At 37.0% G+C, this 27,689-nt stretch overlaps 1 protein-coding gene across 4 annotated transcripts in view; it reads right to left on the bottom strand.

Moving 5' to 3' along the window:
* Positions 1–27,689, bottom strand: part of NR3C2 (nuclear receptor subfamily 3 group C member 2) — a 437,426-nt gene that overhangs the window by 27,381 nt on the left and 382,356 nt on the right. For all 4 annotated transcript variants that reach the window (XM_037830778.1, XM_037830780.1, XM_037830779.1 and 1 more), the window contains exons 7-8: positions 14,224–14,354; positions 8,668–8,825 (exon numbers count right to left, since the gene is read on the bottom strand). In XM_037830778.1, the coding sequence (XP_037686706.1) occupies positions 8,668–8,825; positions 14,224–14,354 (289 nt within the window). The remainder of the gene's footprint in view (positions 1–8,667; positions 8,826–14,223; positions 14,355–27,689) is intronic.

A 27,689-nucleotide genomic window follows, 5' to 3' on the forward strand; every position in this document is an offset into this window, starting at 1 on the left:
CAACATCACCCTAATACCAAAGTCAGACAAAGACACTACAAAGAAAGAAAATTATAGACCAATCTCTTTAATAAACACAGACACAAATATCCTCAACAAAATACTCACAATTTGAATCCAGCAGCATGTTAAAAGAATTATACAACACAACTAGGTGGGGTTTATTCCAGGTATGCTAGGCTGGTTCAACACAAGAAAATCAATTAATGTAACACATCACATCAATAAATCAATGCAGAAGGACCACATGATCATCTCAATCAATGCAGAAAAGGTATTTGACAAAACTCAACTTCCTTTCTTGATGAAAACACTACAAAGGATAGGAATAGAAGGGAATTTTCTCAATATGATAAAGGCAATATATGAAAAACCCACAGGTAACATCGTATTCAATGGGGAGAGACTGAAAGCTTTCCCTCTAAGATCAGGAATAAGACAGGGATGCCCACTGTCACCACTGTTATTCAACATGGTGCTGGAAGTTCTAGCTAGAGCAATTAGGCAAGAAAAAAAATAAAAGGTATCCAAATTAGAGAGGAAGTAAAACTTTCCCTCTTTGCAGATGACATGATTCTATATGTAGAAAACCCAGAAAAATCTACAGCAAAGCTATTAGAACTAATCAATGAATACAGCAAAGTGGCAGGCTACAAGATCAACACACAAAAATCTGTAGTATTCTTGTAATATGCAACAAGAGGAGGAAATCAAGAAAAAAATCCCATTTACAATAGCAACCAAAAGAATCAAGTATTGAGGATTAAACTTAATGAAGGCCACAAAAGACCTATACAAAGAAAACTGTAGGAAACTTCTAAAAGAAATCGAACAAGACCTAAAAAAATGGAAGAACATACTGTGTTCATGGATTGGAAGACTAAATATAATTAAGATATCAGTTCTACCTAAACTGATTTATCGATTCAATGCAATACCAATTAAAATCTCAACAACTTACTTTGAAGAAATAGGAAAACCAATAACCAAATTCATTTGGAAAGGCAAGGTGCCCTGAATAGCCAAAAATATCTTGAGAAAGAGGAACAAAGGGGGAGGCCTCACACTACCTGACTTTGAAGCATATTACAAAGCTACAGTGGTGAAAACAGCATGGTAGTGGCATAAGGACAGATATACCAACCATTGGAATCGAATTGAGTGTTCAGAAATAGTCTCACACCTGCAGACAACTGATCTTTGATAAGGCAGTCAAGACAAAGCAATTGGGACAGAGCAGCCTCTTCAATAAATGGTGTTTGGAGAACTGGATATCCATTTCCAAAAGAATGAAAGAGGACCCCTATCTCACACCTTATACAAAAATTAACTCAAAATGGATCAAAGACGTAAACATTAGCGCTAATACCACAAGACTCTTAGAAGAAAATGTAGGGAAATTTCTTAAAGATCTTGTGATTGGGGGTGGTTTCCTAGACCTTATGACCAAAGCGCAAGCAACCAAAGAACAAACAGACAAATGGGATCCCCTCTAAATTAAACACTTTTGTACATCAAAGGACTTTGTCAGAAAGTTTAAAAGGCAGCCTACACAATGGGAGACAATATTTGGAAACCACGTACCAGGTAAGGGTTTAATATCCTGAATATATAAAGCAATCCTACAACTCCAACAGAAAGATAAACAATCCCATTGAAAAATGGGCAAAAGACATGGACAGACACTTTTCTGAAGAGGAAATACAAATGGCTCAAAAACATATGAAAAAATGCCTAACTTCAAAATTAGGGAAATGCAAATCAAAATCACGATGAGGTATCATCTCACACCTACCAGAATGGCCATTATCCAAAAAAAAAAAAAAACCACAAAAACAAAAACAACAACAACAAAAACAGAAAATTACAAATGCTGGAGAGGATATGGAGAAAGAGACACACTTATTCACTGTTCTTGGGAATGCAGAATGGTGCAACCACTCTGGAAGACAGTGTGGCAATTCCTCAGAAAGCAAAGTACAGATTTGCCGTATGGCCCAGCTATTCTATTACTAGGTATATACTCAGAGGAACTGAAAGTGAAGACACAAATGGACATTTGTACACCGATGTTTATTGCAGCATTATTCACAATAGCAAAGAGATGGAAACAGCTGAAATGTCAATCAGTGGATGAATGGATAAACACACTGTGGTACACACACATGATGGAACATATGCAGCTGTTAAGACAGAATAAAGACATGGAACATATAATAATGTGGATGAACCTTGAGAACATCACGTCGAGTGAAGTTAGCAAGAAACAAAAAGACAAATACTGTATGATCTCACTAATATGAACTTAGATAAATAAGCAAACTTGGTGAGTTAAAAGCTGATAACACAGGTTACCAGGAGATAGAGGGTAGAGGTCGGGCATTTGATGCTGAAGGACTATGGAATATTCAACAGGATTGACTGTATAGATCCAGAAATAGATAGTATAATTCTGTGTGGTGGTAGCACAGTATTGTAACTACACTGAACAAAGATGTCCATGAGTAAAGCTGAAAGAGATGGGCTGGGGGCATGAATGACACCTGAGGTAAAGATAGAAGATAAAGACTGGGACTGTTTAACTTAGCAGAAACTGGCGTGGTCAAGGTTTGTGAAGTACAAATATAAAACTGTTCTTGCATGTGGGAGAAAAAATAAATGTCAACCATGCAGTGTTGGAAAGGGGATGGTATTGGGGAAAAACATAATCAAAGCAAACTGCAGTCTATGGTCAACAGTAACACTGTAATATGCTTCCGTTAAACGTAACAAAGGCAAAAAAAAAAAAAAGCTAATAGAGACATGGAAGATACAAAAATATCTCAACTGAACTTCTAGATATGAAACTGGAATTCCTAGATTAAAAATATACTGGATGAAATCAACAACATATTGAAAATTGCAGAAAAAAAAGAATACTGAACTTGAAGACATAGCAATAGAAACTATACAAAATGAAACAAAGAAAAAAATTTAAAGTGAGAAGGGCATTAGTAAGCTGTGGGGCAACTTCATATGTTATAATATACGTATAATTAGTGTCCCCAAATAGAGGGGGAGGCAGAAAAAATATATGAAGAAATAATGGCTAGAAGTCTTCCAAATTCGATAAACTCACAGATCCAAGATTATCCTCTAAGCATAGGGACTACATCAAAAAGGTAACTATACCAAAGTGCATCATAATCAAATTGCTCAAAACCAGCAATGAAGAAAATAAAATATTAAAAGTAGATAGAGAAAAAAGACACATCACTTACTGAGGAACAAAGATGAGGATGACAGCAAATTTCTTGTTGGAATTAATGCAAGAGAGAAGACAGCTTTAAAGTTCTTAAAGAATAAAAGTGCCAACCTACAATTTTATATCTGGTAGAAATATCTTTCAAAAATGAAAGTAAAATAAAGATGTTTTTAGATATTAGAATAGCTGAAAGAATTCATCACTAGCAAACCTGCACTATAAAAAATGTTAAAGGAAGTCCTTCAGGAAGAAGAAAAATGATGCCAGTTGAGAAGCACCAGAAATGAGATGGATGAAGGGATATATACACTTGCATACAAGCACCACTTATTATAGATATTATTATATATTAAACATTATATATAATTTATTATGCAATATTTACATATAATTTAATGATACATATTATTTAAATCCTTCAAAAGATTAATGACTATTTAAATAAAAATAATGCACTGTGGAATTTTTAACAGTTACATGTTTGACAAAAATAGCATAAAGGCAGAAGGGGAGAAATACATACTTTTGTCAAGTTCTTACACAATATGTAAAGTGGTATAATATCACTTGAAGATGGACTGTTATAAATCTAAATACCATGCTGTATACTACAATCTATACTATAAACTATATATTCTACTATACACTATATACTATAGATGCTAAAGCAACATAAAAAAGCAAGTTAAGAGTTATAGCTAATAAGCCAAGAAAGAAGATAAAGTCAAATCTTAAACAATACCTAATCCAAAAGAAGGCAGAAAAACAAGAATTGGGGAACAAAGAACAGACAGAAAATATATTTAGCAAGACTTAAATCTAACCATATCAATAATCACATTGTATTTAAACTGTCTAAACACCCCAATTAAAAGGCAACAACTGTCAGATTGGATAAAAAAAAGCAAGACCCAATTATATATTGCCTATGAGAAATGAACTTTACATATAAAAACAAAAGTAGGTTAAAACTGAAACTATGGAGAAAGATATTCCATTCTAGCACTAGTCAAAAGAAAGCTGGAATGGCTGTATTAATAACAGACAAAGCAGACTTCAGAGCAAAGAACATTACCAGGCATAAAGAACATCATTTCATAACGGTAAAGGAATCAGTTCATCAAGAGACATAACAATTGCCAACCTTTATTTACCTAAAGCGAACTTCACAATAAATGATGCAAAACCTGATAGCGCTTCAAGGAGAAATAGATACATAAATACAGGAGGAAACTTCAATAGCTGTCTCTCAATATTTGATAGAATAAGTAGACAGAAAAGAAATAAGCATATGGAAGATGTGGACAACACTATCAACCACTTGGCCTAATTGATCTTTTTTGAATACTCTACCCCCAAACAGCAGAATAACCATTCTTTTCAAGTGCCTACAGAAACCAAGATATACCATATTCTGGGTTATAAATCAAGTCTCAATAACTTAAAATGATTCAAAACAAATGAGGTATGTTCTCTGACCACAATGGAATTAAATTAGAAATCATAACAGAAAGATATCTAGAAATCCACAAATATTTGGAAACTAAAGAATATCCTTCTAAATAATATGTCAAAGAGGAAATAAAAAGGATATAAGAATGTATTTTGAGATTAATGAAAAGGAAAACAATATCATACTTGTTGGATGCTATTAAAGCGGTTTTTAGGAGAATATTTTTAGCACTAAATGTGTATAACAGAATAGCAGAAAAGTCCCAAATAAATGATCTCAGCCACCATCTTAAAGTAATGAGAAAAGAAAGTGCACATGAAACCCAAAGTCAGCAGAAGCAAGGAAATAATGATGATTGAGGTGGAAATTAATGAAACAGAAGACAGGAAAACAATTTTTAAATAGAATCAATGAAATCAAAAGCAAAGATAAATAAAATTCGTAAACTTCTATCTAGATTGATCAGGAAAAAAGAGTAATACACGAATTATCTGTTTGAAGAATGACAAGTGATTTTTGACAAAGTAGCAAAGACAATTTAGTGGAGAAAGGAAATATAGTCTTTTAAACAAATGATGCCAGAACAGGTGGATATCTATATGCAACAAAATGAAGCTTTATCCATACCTTATACCATGTACAAACATTAACTCAAAAAGTATCTTGAGCTAAATGTAAAGCCTAAACCTAAAAAACTTCTATTAGAAATCACAGAAGAAAATCTTTTGTGACATTGTCCTTTAGGCAAACTTTTCTTAGATACAACACTAAAAACATGATCCATAAAAGAAAAAGATGATCAGTTGGATTTCATTAAATTAAAAACTGCTCTTCTAAAGACACTGTGAAGAGAATGAAAAGATAAGCCACAGACTGGGAGAAAATATTTTCAAATCATGTATCTGATAAAGGACTGGTGTTTAGAATATATAAAGAACTCTCAAAGCTCAACAATCAGAAAGCAAACAATCCAATTTTTAAAAATGTGCAAAGAGTAGAACAGATACTTTACTAAAGATACATGTGTTTTTTGTATATAAGCACATGAAAAGATGCTCAACATCATTAGTCATTAGGGAAATGCAAATTAAAACCCCAGTGAGATACCACCCCACAGCTACTAGAAAGGAGAAAACTAAAAAGACTAATCATACTAAGTGTTGGTAAGGACATAGAAGAACATGGACTCTCATACACTTCTGCTGGGGATGTAAAATTGTACAACCACTTTGCAAAACAGTTTGGCAGTTTCTTTATAAAGTAAAAATACACCTATCATATGACCCAGGCTTTTCATTACTAGGTATTCAGCCAAGGGAAAAAGAAAGGAAATGTCCATACAAAGAACTGTATACAAATATTAAGTGCAGCTTTATTTGTAATATCCTGAGTTGGGGACTGAGTCACATCTCCCACAAAAGGCATGTTCAGGTTCCAAACTCCTGGTCCTGTGGGTATGAACCTATTTGTAAATAGGACCTTTGAAGATGTTATTTGTTAAGTTGTGCCTAAACTGTGTAAGAGTGGGCCTTAATACATATGGCTAAAGTCCTAATAAGCAACGGAAATTGGAAAAAGGAAAGAAAGCTATGGGGGCAGGGGTGGGGGGTGGGCAGTCAGAAGCTAGAAGTCAACAGAACCCAGAAGAAAAAGAAGAAAGTGCACGTGTGCAGCCACATGATGGAAAAGCCTAGGAATGCCAAAGACTTCTGGCCAGCCAGAAGATACCAACCCCAGGAGGAAGCAAAACTTCTAACCTCTGAAACCATAAGCTAATAAATTCCTGTTGTCAAGCCAACCCATTGTACGGTATTTGTTTTGGCAACCAGGAAACTAAAACAGCCCCCAAACTGGAGACAACCCATCAGGAGGTAACTGGATAAACTGTGGAATATACCTCAGCAATACAAAGGAATGAACTATTGATATATGTATTAGCATGGCTGAATCTCAAAATAATTATGCTAAGGAAACCGGACCCCCTACATCCCCCAAAAAAGAGTATATGCTGCATGATTCCATTTATATGAAACTCAAGAAAAGGCAAGCTAACCTATATTGACAGAAAGCAATGGGGGAGCAGGAGGTAGGTTAAAAGAAAGGGGCAGGAGGAAACTTTTGGGGGTAATGGATAAGTTTGCCATCTTGATTGTGGTGCTGTTTTCGTGGTTGTATACATATGTCAAATCTTATCAAATTAGATACTTTAAACATGTTCAATTTATTGCATATCAATTATACCTTGATTAAAAAAAAAACACCAAAAAAAAAAAAGGGCAATGATTGCTCCTAGAGAATTTTGCAGAAAATCAGTATGTGTGATACAGCCATTCAACAATGATTCATTGAGTTCCTACCTTGTGCCAAACACTGTACTGTCACTGGAAGTAAACTAGCACTGGGTAGGGTCTGAGTGTTTCACTATGCTACTCTGCTTTAGGCACATAGATTCTGGAAGCTTTAACTGCTTTGTTGGTCTCAGTACATGCAAATTACTTTGAATTGTATCATCTGTATGTGTTGTGACTACAGTTACATACTAGTTTTGATATTACGCTTGTGCCTCCCCTTGAATTTGCACAAATAAGAGAATTCACTTAAAAAGAACCAGAAAACCCCATTCTGGGCTCTACTAAAGAGTTTCAGCAAAATCAGCAGAAGAAACTAAATCTGCCGGTGTCCTTGTGTAGATGATCTGTGGTTTCAACACAAAACAAGTGGGAAGACTTCTGGTTTCCTCTATTTCCTTTTGTGTGCATCTTGCAGAGAACTGTTGGCTCTGTTTCTGAGCCTTGTTTGCCATTATCTCTTATTCCTAAGATTTTCCATTAAACCATGTTCTTTACGCCAATGATAACTATCAACTACTGAACTTGCCTTGCTGGAATTTGATTCTTATGATATGCAAAGTTCAGAGAAAGCAAAAGGTCAATGTGATATGCTCAGGGTCTTCTGTGTAAAATACTGGAAAAGTGACACTTTTATCAATCAACTCTGTCATTAGCCTCACATGGAGATAGCATTCCACTGGCATAAACAAACTTCTAAAGAATGAACCATTATTTATATAGTAACACTATTATAATATTGGTCACTAAGCCTGTAAACAAATTTTTTTTAACAGAGAAATATTTGAAAAAGAATTTCTCATAGAGATCATAAAGGCTGAAGTCGGGCAATAAATTCTCCAAAAGAAAGTAAGGAAACCCCACAAATACAGAAAACTAAATTAGCATGAATACGTACAACTTTCTTTGAGCCAGAATTGGAGAAAGTGCTTGCAAAGTGAATTAAGAAGCATATTTTAAATGACATAACAAAGTAAGTTATCCAAATCAATATTTAGTAGAAACTGCTAACAAGCACCTGGACTACAGCTATAATTAATTAAATTAGAAACAAGATCAGAATCTATTTTCTGTATTTACATAAAACAAGAAAGGTGACTCTTATGAAAAATAATGAATATAGGGTTCAAAATTTGGCAATGATTGAGATGATTCAAACTGGCCCTAAACCATTAATAATGTTTTTGAAAGACTGGGCTATTAGATTAACAGTTGTAGGAGATGGACACTATTTATGTAACATTAAAGCAAACATTTTTATTAACAAAACATTTCCTAAATTGCAAGCAAAAATGTGAAACTCAATCTGACACCTGTAGCAAATCTGAAGGCCTTCCCTGGTCAAGGGCACAGGGGGTTTCGCCACTCTGGCATGAATTCTGTAATTCTGCTTTGAAGGGAAAAGAGCTACACCCTTTGTTCTAAATGAGGCTTGTTCCTTCTTAAAATACTAACTGAAGAAAAATCTGTGATCAGTTTTTAACTTTTGCTGCCTCTCACTGGGTAACGTAACCCCTATTCTTCCCAAAACCCGAGAACGTGATCACCATTCCAGCCTTGTTTGCTCAACAGTGTGTGGTTGCTGACCCTTCAAATAACAGGTACTGAGGGGCTCCACTTACGTCATGCATGGAGTCCAGAAGCTTGGTCAGTTGGTAGAACCTCTGCCAGCTCTGCCCAGAATTGTTGGGACATTTAGTTACCATCTTCCTCAGTTCTTTGATATAATTTGTCCTCATTTCTTCAAATGCAGCCTGGCTTTTGAGGCCATCCTTTGGAACTGTTTAAAGAATACAGACATGTAAAGCCACAGAATGGAAAACAGCTTTAGTGTTTTAGCAGTTAAATCTCCTAGAATATTTTGAGGTAGTTAGGCTACTCTTTTATATGGATACTGAGGCCCGATTAATTGCATTTATGAACAAAAATGACAGTTTTCCATTGGTAAACCCTTGTACATACATACAGGAAAGAATAACTACGATATATTGGGTGTTTATTATTATATATGCAGGTATTAGTTCACTTAATCCTGACATCAATCTTATGACATAACCATTATATTATGCTCATTTTACAGATGAAGAAACTGAAGACTGGAGAGAGAACTACCTTGCCCAAGGACACAATAAATAAATGTCAGTGAAGTGGTATAAACCTAGGTCTGTTTCCAAAACCTGCCTTTTAACTATAATGCTACATTGCCTTGTGGCCTGTCATCAAAGTGTTTTGTGATTCCTAACTTGCCAATACCTCAGAGGTAGGAAAAAATATTTTGATTTTTCCAGGACAACTGGAAGAGCCACAGACAATCTAAGCCAGGGCTAGAATTAGTAAGCAACATCTTCATATTCAAGTTCAAATATCAAAGACACTCTCGGAAACTGGCTGTCCACCAAGGTGAGGATGCCACATACATCATTGCTCCAGGATCATATGACCTACTGGGCAAGTGTCATGTGACCTCCCAGACGAACTTCCTGGAGGGTCTGTACACTGGTTTGTGTGTACAATGGTGTTAACACAAACAGGGGCTCTGCGTGTAAGGCAAATTAAAAATTTCAAAGAGAATAAACTATGATCATCTTCATCTTTGATAAGGTAGAAAATTAAGGATTATGTTTCCTTTTTCCTTTTCTGTGGTGGCTAGCCTTTGTATTTAAAATAAAACAATTCCACTAAAAAAGAAGACATTAGAATTCAGGACTTGTAGACATGTTATGTGCTTCTCATGACCTGCTGAGAGGAGACGTTCTTTCCCTGATGCATGTGAAAGCACTGTTACTGAGAAAACGGGAGCCCGAGTGTGTGTTCTGGGAGTAGGTGCTAGTCAGAGTATAAGCTACTATTGTAAAATCTATTTACACTTTTTTTTTCTTCACTGTAGCCAATAAATAGTTATGTTTATGCTTTAACTTAGAAAAATAAAATCACTAGAACTTTCTTTTTATGAGATGAAGACGTAATGAAAACTCTTCTGATACAAACATTCTGAATTTAAAACTTCTCTTACTTTCACTTTTTAATTACATATCACAATTGCAAATTTGTCCATAAACCTGCATGAATAATAATTCACTTGGGTCACCAAGCACTTTATAATGGCTAGATAGGTTTTTGAAAATTATGTGCAACACTAGAAGCCATGAATAACATTGCTTCTATATAAGCCCTACTGTCCTGTATACAGATATGGATTATCTTACAAATTAACTTCCGATATTCTGTTAATAATCATCTCCTTGGGTTGATGATTTGATTTCTGGTTTACCCAAGTCTATTCTTGTGGGAGAAAAGAATCCATAACAGCAACTGCACAAATTCCTGAGATTCCCATAATATTGGTTGTGGTTTCAAATATTTGGCGTTAAAATTAAGAGTTAAATACCATCTAGTATATGATATATAGTTTTTTTTTCTTTAAAATTAAAGCCTTGTTTTAAAGGTATAAAAAGTATAAAGAAGGAGCTTGAATGTTAATATTAAAAGTAGAGATTCACTTTATACCAATATTTTGCTAACTTAAAACTTCCTAAAAGAACCTGAAAGTTTGCAATAACAGCCTCTACTGCTCATCCATAAACATTTATTTAAGTTATAAAACTGTACAGAGTATGCCTCTAGTTTTCTAAGTAGTTATTTATATGGATGCTATCCTTTACATTAAAAAATTACCTTACATTAAAATAGAGTGAGTAAATTTCACTACTATATTTAAGTAATATTTAATATTTAATAAATCTACTAAAACTAACCTGGGTAGTCTTCAACCAAAGACCTTCATATTTCTGAGAGTTGTGTTATCAAAAATTCTCAAGATCATGAACTTGTATCACATATTAATATTTATATTTTACTGCTGTAATTGAAATACATTGTACCAACTTCCCAGCCATATTTTTTTTTAAGTTGAAACAAACCCACAAATAAAGGGAATTTGAGCAAAAGCTCAAATTTTGGAGGTCTGCCCAGAGTTTCTGAATTTACTTATTAAATGCAGCAGGGTTCTGGAAATCATCCAAAATCTATGGGCTAGAGAAGAGCAAACAGATAACTAGAGTAGAAATTCGTCTGTTTTCCTCCATAAGCATAAAGAACATGAAAGTCTCTTGATATTGCTAAAAAAACTTTCTTGAAACACTGGACACAGGTGTGCAATTTAACATTCCTATATGAGAAGAAAAATATTTATGCCTTCTATCATAGTACAGCAAAATAAACCTAAAGCCTGCAGTTTTTATGATTCATAAAATTCTTTATATTTTCCTGCCTTTTTACTTTGCTTATTCTGCATCTAAAAAAAATCAAAATTTAAAGTTCTGAGGTACTTGGAAGCTAATAAATTAATTCAGGTGGCTTTAAGATGATATCAAAATCGATTACAGACTGAATGAGCACATGGATGTAAAGGAATAAGACACCAATTGGGATCGAGTAGTCAAAATTCTTTATATTTTTTTATATTATCAGAAGCATTTTAGGAAAAAATATGTCATTTAAATTCTATCATCGATGTGGTATAAAAATATTTAACATTTTTCTAACCAGTAATGGTTTATAACAGAGGTTGGAAAGGGAAATAAAATCACTTTCTCTGACTTTAAAGATTACATTTCCAAAGTTATATTCCAGAAAGTATAAACTAGGAAAAATGGAGCAGGGAGAAAAAGCATGGCTGTATTGACCCTGAAGATGAAGGGTTGCAAACACAAATGCTACAGGAGATCAGGATGGGTGAATAAGGAATGGTGAGGCCTATGGCCAAATGGAGAGAATGTGCCTTGCCCTGGGCAATCAAATCCAATTATAATAAAACAAAAGTCCCCAACCACTCCCAAAACCTTGTGCTGGCCAAACAAAACACAGCTGTTACCCGTTGGGCCCACCTCCCTACCAGGGCCGCTGGACTGCCACTTCTCAGTAGTCTATGATTCCCTGTGATTTACTCTTCAGTGAAGAGTCCTACACTGCTCAACTCTTTACTGAAGCCTGTGCAGTCAGCCTGCCTGTCTGCTGCTTGCTCTCTGCTCCTGGGACAGTGGAAACTACACTGGATGAGAAGGCCACAGTCCTAGGTTTGGGCCCTAACTCAGAGGATACTGAACAAGTAACACTTGTGTGCCTCCAATCTGCCAACTTCAATGCTGACAGGTAATAGGGTTGTTTTAAGTATTAAACTAGATAATACATAGGAAACCTCTCTGTACACTGTGAGGTGTTAAACACAGGCAAAGCAGGATTATTCCCCATAGTTGCCCCTACATCCTCTCTTCCTACTCTTAAAACTCCACCTAACTCCACCTGATTCAGGCTCAGTCTTCCCTAGACCCAGTCCCTCTGTTGTTGTAGACATCTCTTCTCACCCCTTCTGTCCTCATCACCTTGGCTGGTAATGTTTTTCCCAAACGATGCTACTGAAAACGACTTTCTCCCAAGCCCCTGATTCAAGCACAAAGGGAAGGCTTGACATGGACTGAATATCCTTTCCTGCTTCCTCCTTCTCTTTCCTTCCTTTCGCTCACCCCCCTGTCCTTCTCTGAAGTCCATGCTGCTCGTGGGTCACCCATGCTGGCTCCTGACATCCAGAACACTTCTCCATTTCCTCAGTGGCCACAGCACTTGGCTCCGAGTTCTCCTCTCCACACTTTTCCTCCATAATTCTTGGTCTCAGCCTCATCTGATGCAAACTTCCTCAAATTCCTTCTCTGTTTGAAAATTCCTGTGCTGTTGTCTGAGAAAGAAGTGCCCAACATCCCTGCTGAGGCTAATCCTGTCCTCTCTTGTCTCCTCTGGAACCCTACATCATCAACTCTCTCTCCTCTCATACTTGATTCCAGGAGCTTAAAAAAGCTTCCCATCAATCTGCAAGTCCCTGGCCATCTGGCACCTGCCGGATGCCTGATGGTCAATTCCAGTAGGCTTCTCTCAGCGTTCTCAACTTTCTTTGGAAGCTATGCTGTTAGTCATACCCCTTTGAGAAACCTTCAGCTTTTGGCTTCCATCACAGTTCTGACGGCCCTGTCTCTGTCCCATCAGCTTCTACCACCTTTCTCTAACGTAGCTCAGCTGGCTCCTTCCTCATCTTTCTGTGCTATGGCAACCCATTCACCATTTGAGTTTAGACTACAATTTTTTAGAATATCGATTTATATCTCAATACACAAACCTGTCTTCTAGTTTCGGTTCCCAATTCCCCCCCTAATTTGGATGACTTTATGAGGATAAAGAGTTCACACCTGAAAATTAACCCATCCAAAAGAGAACTCATTTTATACTCCACAGAATCTGCTCCAATTTCTGACATTAATGTTATTTCTAATAATAGCATTACTATCTTCCCAGTCATTTCTCTGTGCTCCATACCTAGGCCACTTCTGACCTACATCATCTTTATTTCCCATTCTAGTCAGCTGCCAAGGCCAACCCTGCACATTGCTTGAATCCACCTATTCCTGATCATCACTCTACCATCACCACGATCCAGCTGTTACTCCACAGCCCTAGCACGCCTCTGTGCTTCCGGTCGGGCTAAGTTCCGTCTCTGTCCTTGCCTCTCTCCTCCCTTCTCTCTCCTCCTTTAATCCATTCCGCTACCAGACATATCTTCATAAAGCCATAAAATACAGCTTTGAACACATCACCACATTGCTCAAAAGCCATCAGTATTGCACTCCCTGCCTATGCAATAAATTTCAGATTTTTTTCAACTGGCATTTAAGGCTCCTTATGCATACTACTCTCCAACTCAACATACCTGATGCATGTTGAAAAATTCACTAAATACGTAAATAAAACAAACATTTAAAACTTACCAGACAAAACGACTCCTAAGAACTAAAAGCAACTTCCTAGATACATTTTCCCACATTTTTACACTCACTCACATGGTTCCCTGAGGGCAAAAACTGTCTTATTCACCCTTGAATTTCCTGAATTGCCCAGTCCTACCAGAACATACTAGATATTTAACAAACATTTAGTGGATGGATGGATGAAGGAATGGATATGCCCAAAGTTTCATATTCTGCAAGTAATTTAGTTCATCGAAGGCCAAAGCCCTCCTCCCACCTCCTCAACTATTTTTTTGGACTAACTAAATGAAACTATAAATAGGCTATTCTACCAAATGGAGATGATCTGACAATGAAGAAAAAGTGCTAGAGTGGACATCAATTTACTTGTGCTTAGTAGCAGCAGAACTTTCATTATGGTGTATTCTTCAAAGGTAAGCTGTAGTCGAACAAACTGAAGGCTGATTTGGTGCATCCCCTGGCATAGTTCATACATGGCAGACTGATGCATCTTCTCTCTGCAAAGGATAAGAGGAAAATGTCTGAGAATGCAAGGTTCGTTATAAATACCAGACTGGCAGTCCCGGGCACAGCAGGCCAGGGTAGCTTAATAAGTGATATGAGTCATACTTTTCCTTTTGGCTTCAGATGTGTTTTAAAGACAAATTAGATGCGTGTTTTAAAGACGTGTGTTTTAAAGACAAATTAGATGCCTTTCATATTTGATGGTAAATTGCTTCTAGACCAACACTGCTGTGCCATTTACTGGCACCCTGTAAGAAGGTGTCAGAAGTACTGAAAGCAACCTTTTTCAAAGTGTGCCATTATTTTCCTTTTATGTCAAGAGCAATAGGAACTGACTGGAGTATGTGCTATAGTGAGATCATCTGCAAAGCAGAGAACCTGCTGCGATGTGGGGTGAAGCCCATAGACTCTTGTTCCTTTTCAGCCAGAACTACTGAACACCTACAAAAAGACTGGGCCTTATTTCCACGTGGAATTCTATAGCTCCTTTCTTACGGAGGTCATGGACCATGTATGCTGACTATTTGTAGCACCACATTTAAAAAGAAAGAAAACAATAAAATTTTAAAAGGTGAACACCCCAAATGGAATCTCTCTAATAACGGGAGAAAAAGCAACATGGGATTTTGGTGTAATATCTACAAATGTTTCCACACAAACAACACCCCTCCCCACCATGCCCCCAGGCAAAACACAAAACCAAACTCAAAAACAACCCAAATATTTCCACAAAACTCTACATTACATAACAATGGAAGTTATTTTCTCTTTCCTTGAGAAATAAAGAAGGTATCACTTTGTTTTTAGATGTTTTCCCTCAAAATAATAAATCTTTTGGGAGACCTTAAGTAACTGTTGGTTTATGGTGACTGAAATATAACAAGTAAAAAAGACAGTGAAAAACAGGAAAGGATTTGATGAAGGCCAAATAAATATTAGAAGGTTATGATGGCTGATATATTTTTCTAAGGGTGACAGAAAGCAGGTGGGTGTCTCAGGAAAACAACCTCTTCTTGGATGCTTTCATGGGTTTCCCTTAACTGGCATACATCTCTCTATTTCAACTCCAACTGCCATATATAAGGAACACATAATGGAACACAACACTTTTTGCTCTGCATTACTACTTTATGTCTTTCCTCTTCTATCATAAGCTGGAAGCTATTTTTAATTAAAGAAATACTTCGAATACACACACAGAGAATAGCAGAAGTCTATGGATCCACTGTCCAGAATTAACAGTGGTAACAAATACTAACATTTGCCATATTTGCTTCTGATTTTTTTAAAAAAATTAAACGTGACAGAGTTAATGTGTTCTTTCTCTCTCCCTGATCCCATCCATCTCCCTCATTCAAGAAAGTAAAGTTTGGGTGATTATCATTTCCTCTCATGGTTATATTTTGCTTCACATGGGTGTATCTATAAAAATAGCATACAGTATTGCTTTATGTAAATTTGAAATTAAGACATGCACATCCTTTTGCAACTTATTTTAATTTAATGTTGTAGTTTTGAGATATATTGATTTTAATACAGGTAACTGTTAATTCATTTTAACTGCTGCAAGTTTCATTTTTTGAATATGTCAGTATTTACTTATCCATTCCACTACTGGTTGTTTCCCATTTATTACTATTACAAATGCTCAGAGAACATCCTTGTGCATTTCTCTAGGATACAGAATGAAAATGGAACGACTGAATCACAGATTTTTGTTCTGCCTCTTCCTCACCTGCAGAATACGAGAATGTAATTTGTTTCACATGCCCAACAACACTTCGTATTTTCCAGTCTTAAGTTTTTTGCCAATCTGATGGTAGTCGAAAGGTTGCTTTTTATTTACATTTTGTTTTATTTACATTGGCTTCATTTACATTTCCACTGTTGCTTTTACTTACATTTCCATGATCACTGGTAGTCTGAATGTTTTTTCCAAATATTTACTGGACATTCAAGTTTATTTTTGGTGATTTACCTCTAAATAGCTTTGTCTCTTTTCCTATTTTTTTTTTTTTTTGCCTTAATTTTTTTTCCTGATAGAAATATTTTTCACCAGCTTTCTTTCTCTTTGTCTCTTTTCTCTTTAGAATTTGCCTTGTATGTCTTTTTTTAACCCCTTAGTTTCAAACTTCCCACCCATTTATGTTTCACACATGTCTCTTGTGTGATGCCAAATGCTGGATTAAAAAATCTGAGAGTCTCTGTATTTTAACAGCTCAATCTGTTTTACTTATCACGATTACTGATATATTTGGATTTTTTCCTACCATTTTAACTTCTTTGATTTTTTTCTACTTTACTTCTTTTTATTAGATTGATGATGCTTTCTTTATCCCCTCTACTGGTTTTATTCTAATTTTACATGTTTAATAATTATTCTTAAATTATGAACCTGCATACTTGATTTAAAAATCTAGAGTTAATCAATTGATTTTCCATGGAAAACAATAATTTTAAAATACTTTATCTTAGGTCTACTGCTTTCCAAGTTATTGTGCTTTAGTACTTAAGTTCCACATTGTTTTCAAATCACAGCTGAAATTAGCACGTCTGTGACTTTGTATCTGTTCCTCACACAAGCTCCATGTCTGTTTAGATTTACCAATGAGTTTATCAATATCTTTGTACACCATTGTTTCTTTTTTTTTAATCTTCATTTTATTGAGATATATTCACATACCATGCAGTCATACAAAACAAATCGTACTTCCGATTGTTTACAGTACCATTACATAGTTGTACATTCATCACCCAAATCAATCCCTGACACCTTCATTAGCACACACACAAAAATAACAAGAATAATAATTAGAGTGAAAAAGAACAGTTGAAGTAAAAAAGAACACTGGGTACCTTTGTCTGTTTGTTTCCTTCCCCTATTTTTCTACTCATCCATCCATAAACTAGACAAAGTGGAGTGTGGTCCTTATGGCTTTCCCAAACCCACTGTCACCCCTCATAAGCTACATTTTTATACAACTGTCTTCGAGATTCATGGGTTCTGGCTTGTAGTTTGATAGTTTCAGGTATCCACCACCAGCTACCCCAATTCTTTAGAACCTAAAAAGGGTTGTCCAAAGTGTGTGTAAGAGTGCCCACCAGAGTGACCTCTCGGCTCCTTTTGGAATCTCTCTGCCACTGAAGCTTATTTCATTTCCTTTCACATCCCCCTTTTGGTCAAGAAGATGTTCTCCGTCCCACGATGCCGGGTCTACATTCCTCCCCGGGAGTCATATTCCATGTTGCCAGGGAGATTCACTCCCCTGGGTGTCTGATCTCACGTAGCGGGGAGGGCAGTGATTTCACCTTTCAAGTCGGCTTAGCCAGAGAGAGAGGGCCACATCTGAGCAACAAAGAGGCATTCGGGAGGAGGCTCTTAGGCACAACCATAGGGAGGCCTAGCCTCTCCTTTGCAGCAACCGTCTTCCCAAGGGTAAAACCTATGGTAGAGGGCTCAACCCACCAAACCACCAGTCCCCTATGTCTGTGGTCATGTTAGCAACCATGGAGGTGGGGTAGGCAAATACCCCTGCATTCTCCACAGGCTCCTCAAGGGGGCACTACATCTTTTTTTTTCCTTGTTTTTCTTTTTTTTTTTTTTTAACTTTCCCTTCTTTTTTAAATCAACTGTATGAAAAAAAAGTTAAAAAGAAAACAAACATACAATAAAAGAACATTTCAAAGAGACCATAACAAGGGAGTAAGAAAAAGACAACTAACCTAAGATAACTGCTTAACTTCCAACATGTTACTACTTTACCCCAAGAAAGTTACATAATACAACAACATTTCTGTGAACTTGTTCCTACTATATCCATCAGAAGTTAACAGACCATAGTCATTCCTGGGCATCCCCAGAACGTTAAATAGCTTATCTGTTTTTCTTGGATTATTGTTCCCCCTTCCTTAATTGCTCTCTACTGCTAGTTCCCCTACATTCTACATTATAAACCATTTGTTTTACATTTTTCAAAGTTCACATTAGTGGTAGCATATAATATTTCTCTTTTTGTGCCTGGCTTATTTTGCTCAGCATTATGTCTTCAAGGTTCATCCATGTTGTCATATGTTTCACGAGATCGTTCCTTCTTACTGCCGTGTAGTATTCCATCGGTGTATATACCACATTTTATTTATCCATACATCTGTTGAAGGACATTTGGGTTGTTTCCATCTCTTGGCAATTGTGAATAATGCTGCTATGAACATTGGTGTGCAGATATCTGTTCGTGTCACTGCTTTCCAATCTTCCGGGTATATACCGAGAAGTGCAATCGCTGGATTGAATGGTAACTCTGTATCTAGTTTTCTAAGGAACTGCCAGACTGACATCCAGAGTGGCTGAACCATTATACAGTCCCACCAACAATGAATAAGAGTTCCAATTTCTCCACATCCCCTCCAGCATTTGTAGTTTCCTGTTTGTTTAATGGCAGCCATTCTAACCAGTGTTAGATGGTATCTCATTGTGGTCTTAATTTGCATCTCTCTAATAGCTAGTGAAGCTGAACATTTTTTCATGTGTTTCTTGGCCATTTGTATTTCCTCTTCAGAGAACTGTCTTTTCATATCTTTTGCCCATTTTATAATTGGGCCGACTGTACTATTGTCATTGAGTTGTAGGATTTCTTTATATATGCAAGATATCAGTCTTTTGTCAGATACATGGTTTCCAAAAATTTTTTCCCATTGAGTTGGCTGCCTCTTTACCTTTTTGAGAAATTCCTTTGAGGTGCAGAAACTTCTAAGCTTGAGGAGTTCCCATTTATCTATTTTCTCTTTTGTTGCTTGTGCTTTGGGTGTAAAGTCTAGGAAGTGGCCGCCTAATACAAGGTCTTGAAGATGTTTTCCTACATTATCTTCTAGGAGTTTTATGGTACTTTCTTTTCTATTGAGATCTTTGGTCCATTTTGAGTTAATTTTTGTGTAGGGGGTGAGGTAGGGGTCCTCTTTCATTCTTTTGGATATGGATATCCAACTCTCCCAGCCCCATTGGTTGAAAAGACCATTATGACTCAGTTCAGTGACTTTGGGGGCCTTATCAAAGATCAGTCGGCCATAGATCTGAGGGTCTATCTCTGAATTCTCAATTCGTTTCCATTGATCTATATGTCTATCTTTGTGCCAGTAGCATGCTGTTTTGGCAACTGTGGCTTTATAATAAGCTTCAAAGTCAGGGAGTGTAAGTCCTCCCACTTCGTTTTTCTGTTTTAGAGTGTCTTTAGCAATTCGAGGCATCTTCCCTTTCCAAATAAATTTGATAACTAGCTTTTCCAAGTCTGCAAAGTAGGTTGTTGGAATTTTGATTGGGATTGCATTGAATCTGTAGATGAGTTTGGGTAGAATTGACATCTTAATGACATTTAGCCTTCCTATCCATGAACATGGAATATTTTTCCATCTTTTAAGGTCCCCTTCTATTTCTTTTAGTAGAGTTATGTAGTTTTCTTTGTATAGGTCTTTTACATCTTTGGTTAAGTTGATTCCTAGGTACTTGATTTTTTTAGTTGCTATTGAAAATGGTATCTTTTTCTTGAGTGTCTCTTCAGTTTGTTCATTTCTAGCATATAGAAACATTACTGACTTATGTGCATTAACCTTGTATCCCGCTACTTTGCTAAATTTGTTTATTAGCTCTAGTAGCTGTATCGTCGATTTCTCAGGGTTTTCTAGATATAAGATCATATCATCTGCAAACAATGACAGTTTTACTTCTTCTTTTCCAATTTGGATGCCTTTTATTTCTTTGTCTTGCTGGATTGCCCTGGCTAGGACTTCCAGCACAATGTTGAATAACAGTGGTGACAGCGGGCATCCTTGTCTTCTTCCTGATCTTAGAGGGAAGGCTTTCAGTCTCTCACCATTGAGTACTATGCTGGCTGTGGGTTTTCCATATATGCTCTTTATCATGTTGAAGAAATTTCCTTCAATTCCTACCTTTTGAAGTGTTTTTATCAAAAATGGATGTTGGATTTTGTCAAATGCTTTTTTAGCATCTATTGAGATGATCAATTGATTTTTCCCTTTTGACTTGCTAATGTGTTGTAATACATTGATTGATTTTCTTATGTTGAACCATCCTTGCATGCCTGGAATGAACCCCACTTGGTCATGGTGTATGATTTTTTTAATGTGTCTTTGGATTCGATTTGCAAGTATTTTGTTGAGGATTTTTGCATCTATATTCATTAGGGAGATTGGCCGGTAGTTTTCCTTTTTGGTAGCATCTTTGCCTGGTTTTGGTATTAGATTGATGTTAGCTTCATAAAATGAGTTAGGTAGTGTTCCTTTTTCTTCAATGTTTTGAAAGAGTTTGAGTAAGATTGGTGTCAGTTCTTTCTGGAAAGTTTGGTAGAATTCCCCTGTGAAGCCATCTGGCCCTGGGCATTTATTTGTGGGAAGATTTTTGATGACTGATTGGATCTCTTTGCTTGTGATGGGTTGGTTGAGGTCTTCTATTTCTTCTCTGGTCAGTCTAGGTTGTTCATATGTTTCCAGGAAATTGTCCATTTCTTCTACATTGTCCAGTTTGTTGCCATACAGTTGTTCATAATATCCTCTTATAATTTTTTTAATTTCTTCAGGATCTGCAGTTATGTCACCTTTTTCATTCATTATTTTGTTTATATGGGTCTTCTCTCTTTTTGATTTTGTCAGTCTAGCTAGGGGCTTGTCAATCTTGTTGATCTTCTCAAAGAACCAACTTTTGGTGATATTTATCCTCTCTATTGTTTTTTTGTTCTCTATGTCATTTATTTCTGCATTAATCCTTGTTATTTCTTTTCTTGTACTTGGTTTAGGATTGGTTTGCTGTTCATTTTCTAGCTTCTTCAGTTGATCCATTAGTTCTTTGATTTTGGCCCTTTCTTCCTTTTTAATATATGCGTTTAGTGCTATAAATTTCCCCCTTAGCACTGCTTTTGCTGCATCCCATAGATTTTGGTATGTTGTGTTCTCATTTTCATTCATCTCTATATATTTATCAATTTCTCTTGCTATTTATTCTTTAACCCACTGATTGTTTAGGAGTGTGTTGTTTAACCTCCAGGTATTTGTGAATTTTCTAAGTCTCTGATGGTTATTGACTTCTAATTGTATTCCACTGTGGTCAGAGAATGTGCTTTGAATAATTTCAATCTTTTTAAATTTATTGAGGCTTGTTTTATGTCCCAGCATATGATCTATTCTGGAGAAAGTTCCGTGAGCACTAGAAAAGTATGTGTATCCTGGTGATTTGGGATGTAATGTCCTGTATATGTCTGTTAAATCTAATTCATTTATCAGATTGTTTAGGTTTTCAATTTCCTTATTGGTCTTCTGTCTGGTTGATCTATCTATAGGAGAGAGTGATGTGTTGAAGTCTCCCACAATTATTGTGGAAACATCAATTGCTTCCTTTAGTTTTGCCAGTGTTTCTCTCATGTATTTTGTGGCACCTTGATTGGATGCATAGACATTTACGATTGTTATTTCTTCTTGCTGAATTGCCCCTTTTATTAGTATGTAGTGGCCTTCTTTGTCTCTCAAAACATCCCTGCATTTGAAGACTATTTTATCTGAGATTAATATTGCTACACCTGCTTTCTTTTGGCTGTAGGTTGCATGAAATATTTTTTTCCATCCTTTCACTTTCAGTTTCTTTGTGTCCCTGTGTCTAAGATGAGTCTCTTGTATGCAAGATATTGATGGTTCATTTTTTTTGATCCATTCTGTGAATCTATATCTTTTAATTGGGGAGTTTAATCCATTTACATTCAACGTTATAACCGTGAAGGCATTTCGTGAATCAGCCATCTTATCCTTTGGTTTATGTCTGTCATATTTTTCCCCTCTCTCTATTAATATCCTTTATTGTACCCATACTGACTCTCTTTAGTACTGAACCTTTCTCCAAGTCTCTCTGTCCTTTCTTTGTTTCTCTGTCTGTAGGGCTCCCTTTAGTATCTCCAGTAGGTCAGGTCTCTTGTTAGCAAATTCTGTCAGCATTTGTTTGTCTGTGAAAAATTAAAGCTCTCCCTCAAATTTGAAGGAGAGCTTTGCTGGATAAAGTATTCTTGGCTGGAAATTTTTCTCACTCAGAATTTTAAATATATCGTGCCACTGCCTTCTCACCTCCATGGTGGCTGCTGAGTAGTCACTACTTAGTCTTATGCTGTTTCCTTTGTATGTGGTGAATTGCTTTTCTCTTGCTGCTTTCAGAACTTGCTCCTTCTCTTCTGTGTTTGACAGTGTGATCAGTATATGTCTCGGAGTGGGTTTATTTGGATTTATTCTATTTGGAGTTCTCTGAGCATTTATGATTTGTGTATTTATGTTGTTTAGAAGATTTGGGAAGTTTTCCCCAACAATTTCTTTGAATACTCTTCCTAGACCTTTACCCTTTTCTTCCCCTTCTGGAACACCAATGAGTCTTATATTTGGATGTTTCATATTATCTATTATATCCCTGAGGTCCATTTCGATTTTTTCAATTTTTTTCCCTATTCTTTCTTTTATGCTTTCATTTTACATTGTGTCATCTTCCAGGTCACCGATTCGTTGTTCAACTTCGTCTAGTCTTGTACTATGAGTGTCCAGAATCTTTTTAATTTGGGCAACAGTTTCTTTAATTTCCATAAGATCATCCATTTTTTTATTTAGTCTTGCAATGTCTTCTTTATGTTCTTCTAGGGTCTTCTTGATTTCTTTTGTCTCCCGTACTATGGTCTCATTGTTCATCTTTAGTTCTTTGAGTAGCTGCTCTAGGTGCTGTGTCTCTTCTGATCTTTTGATTTGGGTGCTTGGGCTTGGGTTATCCATATCATCTGGTTTTTTCATATGCTTTATAATTTTCTGTTGTTTTTGGCCTCGTGGCATTTGATGAACTTGATAGGGTTCTTTTAGGATTTGTAGACCAATTGAAGTCCTTATCTCTAATTTATCAGATCTACAGCTTCGTGGAGTACACTTTCTGTAACTAACCAGCAGGTGGCGTCCACAAGCCACCTGTTCTCCACAAGCCAGTTCTCCCCTGCTTAGCCTTTTTGGTGAGTCTTGTGGGGTCCAATTGGTGTACCAAGCTTGCGTGTGTAGTTGGTGTTGCCTGCCCTGTATATGGGGCGTGTTTCTGGGCAGTCAGGGAGGGGGGGTGGCCCTAACAATCAAATCTCCCTGGTGATCCTAGAGTTTTAAAGCTGCTGCAATAGTCTAATCCTTCAGTTCAGTCCTGCCACAGTTTGTCTCTGCCACTGACCCACAAGTCCTTGGTATTGGCGTATGGCTCCTGAGACTTGTAAGTGGGCCCCTCTTCCAGGCTGTGCACCCCGGGTCCTCTGTTGAGGGATGACTGTGCTATGTCACAGGTGAGTGCCGTACCCCCAGGGCAGTTCTGGGCTGCTGGGCTGTGTAGGGAGGCTCCCAGTCTGCTGAAATGATGGCTGAATGGGGCTTTGTTAATTCACACTGCTCCACCTTCCGAACTCTGGGACAATCAGCTGAGGTTGCAGGGAAGGCTAATGTCCACGCCCAGTTTTGTGGTGTGTGCCTGTTATTTGAAGCACTTCTGTCACACTGGGTTGTCTGGGGCAGCTCTGGGCTATGGGGCTGGCAATGGGCAGGAGTGTTTCCTGTCCACCAGGATGATGGCTGTGAGCAGACACCCCCCTTTTCTTGGGAAGTTGTGGTGTTTAGTGAATTTTCTCAGGCACTGGATTATTGCCTTTTGTCTCAGAGCTCTCTTAGTTCTGCTCTTGACTTGACCTGCCCAAATTGCAAGTCTTTGAAGCTTTCTGTATTGGGCTTCTTAGAGTAATTGTTTTAGGAAAAGAAAAAAGGATTAAAAAAAAAAAAAGGGCCCTCCTCAGAGATCTAATGGGTTATTGAAATGCTAAGAGACAAAGCAACCAGGGTCATTAAGGAAAGGTGCACAGGGCAGAGAGATCAGCTTTTCTTTGGGATTTGCATATGCGCCTCAGGGCCTGAGCTCTGCCCTTCCCCTTTCTATGTTCACCAGAACTCCAAAAATCCTCTGCTTTTATTTTGGAGTTTTTCGTGTTGTTTTTTTCTATGTCTGTCTCCTCTCTGCTGGGCTGGCTGCTCTCAGATTCTCTGGTGTCTGGTCTCAGTCTATCTGTGGTTGGAGTTGGGATCAGTAGAATGAGTTTCCGATAAGGGCTGCCACTGCAGTTCTCCCTTCTCCTTCCCGGAGCTGACAGCCCCTCCTCCCACGGGACTGAGCCTGGCAGGGAGGGGCGTGGGTCCCCTGGCCACAAAAACTTACAGATTTCACTGATTTCAGCAGTTCCACGTTTTCATGAGTGTTGTATGAAGTATGCCCAAAGTCAGATTGCTCTGTGGTGTCCAGTCCACGCAGTTCCTGGCTTTCTACCTACTTTCCTGGAGGAGTAACTAAAACATACAGCTCACCAGTCCGCCATCTTGCCCCGCCTCCACCATTGTTTCGTACTTCTGGGTTCAATCTCTTTATTTATTGAAGAATATTTTTTTCATTAATTCTATTAGCAGGGGTCAGTTGCTGAATGATCAAATCTTTCCATCTCAATTTGCCCCAAAGTATCTTTATTTCATTTTCATTCTTGAACAATAGCTTCAATAGTTATAGATTTCTTTACCTTGACACTTTATTTCCCTTGGCACACTGAAGATAGTTTTACACTATCCCTGGGCCCTAACTGCTACTTTTGAGAAATTTCCAGTTAGTTTAATTGTTAGTCTTCTATAGGTAATGTGTGTCTGCTCTTTGGGACCTTTGAACATTTTTCTCTTTTTATTTGATGTCTGCAATTTCATTGTGATGTAAAGTCTGGGTGCAGACTAATTTTTATTTCTCCTACTTGGGACTCAATATCCTCGTTCAATTTCAAAATTCAGGTATTTCTTAGTTTCTGAATTGTTCTTAGAAACTGTTTCCTCCAATATCATACCTACCCCACTCCCATTATTTTTCCATTTTGAATTTCTATTAGCAGTATATCAGCCATCCTCATTACATCTTTCATATTAACCTCACTATCTTATTTCCTGTCTTTTTATCTCTTTGCGTTGCATTCTAGGTGATTTCATCAGATACACTGTCTAATTAAATACTTTTCTCTTTTTCCATGCATAATCTATTATGAGATGTCCAAGGTGTTTTAATTTTAGTAGCAATAGTTTTCACTTCTAGGAGCCTAGAAATGCTGTTTAGTAAGTTTTCAAAGTTTTTAATTTATTATTTTCCACAAGACACTTCTTACTCTATGGCTATTATATTTGTTTCCCTCTCTACGTACTTTAAAATGTTTGTTTGTATAGATTTTTCCATTCAAATTTTTGGGATGCCAATATGCATTTCTAACATTTGTTTTGGCACATGTGTTTTCTGGGTGAATCCCATGGCCACCAGCTTATGGGTGAGACCCTAAAGGAAGCTTTAGCATTTACCATTATCAGGGCATAAGCATTTCACCTGTTCCAACCCAGATTTTATGCTTTCTCAGCTTAAACACTTTCTGCAAGAACTGTGGAGTTTATATTTGGACTCCACACTTGATGTGATAGGCTTGCATTTCTTATTTTTCCAGTTTCCTTGCCATGTCCTTGCGCTGGCTGGTTGGTTGAGTTTTTTGTTTGTTAGTAGACAAGACAGAGCCCAGGTTTTATGTAGGGTGCTCCATTTCAGGTTCCAGCCTTGTTAGAGCCTATGTTCTTGTCTCCTATTCATGTTTGTGTTTTATTGCCCATCCTTAATGCATTTATCTGTGTCCAAAAGTCTGTGGGCCAATGGTGGCCTTAGCTTCCACTTAAGTCACTCTGGCTGTGAATTTTCTGCTCATTTCTTGCACCAGGGTTTTGTTTCCTTTTATTTTAGTTTGGCTATATACTTAAGCATTACCTTCCTCTTTTTTTTTTAAATCCAGAATTTCTATGTGTTTGGAGCAAGAAAATGCTTGGTTCAGTTCTACCATTCCGATTGCTAAGTATAAGCTTCTTAGAAAGGCAGGATTCATATCTGCCTATCCTTTTTGAATAGCAAATAGAATAAAATAGGCAAGTGTTATGTTCCAGTATGTGCTCAATATTTCATGAATGCATGAAAAAGAGAAGGAAGGAAAAAAGGGAACAAGTAGAGACAACCAAATAAACGGGAAATACACTGATTTGCACAGGATGATGGTGAAGAGAATAACACTGATAATTTTCATAAAGTGAGATTGTCAAATGGCTAAAAAATTAGACATGACATTTCTGATGGTCTCAAAAAGAGACTTAGATTGTAAATCTAAGTAAATTGTAAAAATTGTAAAGCCGATTACAAATCAGGATATTTGTGGAGCAGAACCCAAGACACATATGATGCTGGGCAGTTCTGAAAGTCACTCACAGGCACTTGACTCCTTGGCTGGCTTGTGGGGCAGGCAGGGCATGCGTTATCCCACCCACTCTGCAGGAGGGCCTGGCGATGCGCAGCCCATCCGCCTGCCGTGGGCACCTACAACTATGTAACTTCTGAGACTCAGGTTTATCATGTGCAAATCTGGGATAGTATCAGTAATTCCAAGCTTGTAGGGCTATAAGAACTGAGTGTGCTGAAGTTCCTAACAATTTATAAAGTGTTGTAGAAATGTTAGTTATTTGTGGGGTGTTTTTTTTTTTTTTTTTTTTTGACATAATGGGAGAGAATAAAATGCTTCTTATTGAGGGACCAATGATCATTTTGGTTAAAACAAACCAATAATCAATCAAATTCATAAAATGACTTGACAGGAAAACAATGTTAAATTATTATTATTGCTATTGTTTCTCTCTCTATAGGATGCTAAAAAACCAGAAACGATGCAGATAGGAAGGTGGAAGTGAGTTGCCTAGAGTAGAACATGAGAACTCAACACCTCAGTGTCAGAGTGCTTCTGTTATCAGATGTGTTAACAAAACATCCACACACAGATTAAGTGTTACTTGAAGAGGGACCTCAGATTCTACCTGAAAATGGATTAGAACTTTAATGAGTGACAACAGAGCTAAAGAAAGCCTATTTTGCTACTTTAGAACGAACAGTGTTTCTTTATCTCTTTTTGACCTCCATCGTCTTCATAGCTGTCATTTATGGAGTGCCTACCACTAGCCAGTGCTAAATTTCTTCTTGCTAATTCTCGCAGTGTCTTACAAGGAATTATCCCTGTGTTCGAGATAAGGAAATTTAGGTGAGTGAACAAATCTGGGTTTTTGACTTTAAAACCCTTGCCTTTTCCCCTCTACTATATACTGCCTGCCCAAGAAATAGCTTTTAGCTCTTTTCTCCAGAGTCATAGAACTATGGTATCTCAGATGTTTCGTTATTACAGTCA

This window comes from Choloepus didactylus, chromosome 3 (genome assembly GCF_015220235.1).
Source record: "Choloepus didactylus isolate mChoDid1 chromosome 3, mChoDid1.pri, whole genome shotgun sequence".
NCBI lineage: Eukaryota > Metazoa > Chordata > Mammalia > Pilosa > Megalonychidae > Choloepus > Choloepus didactylus.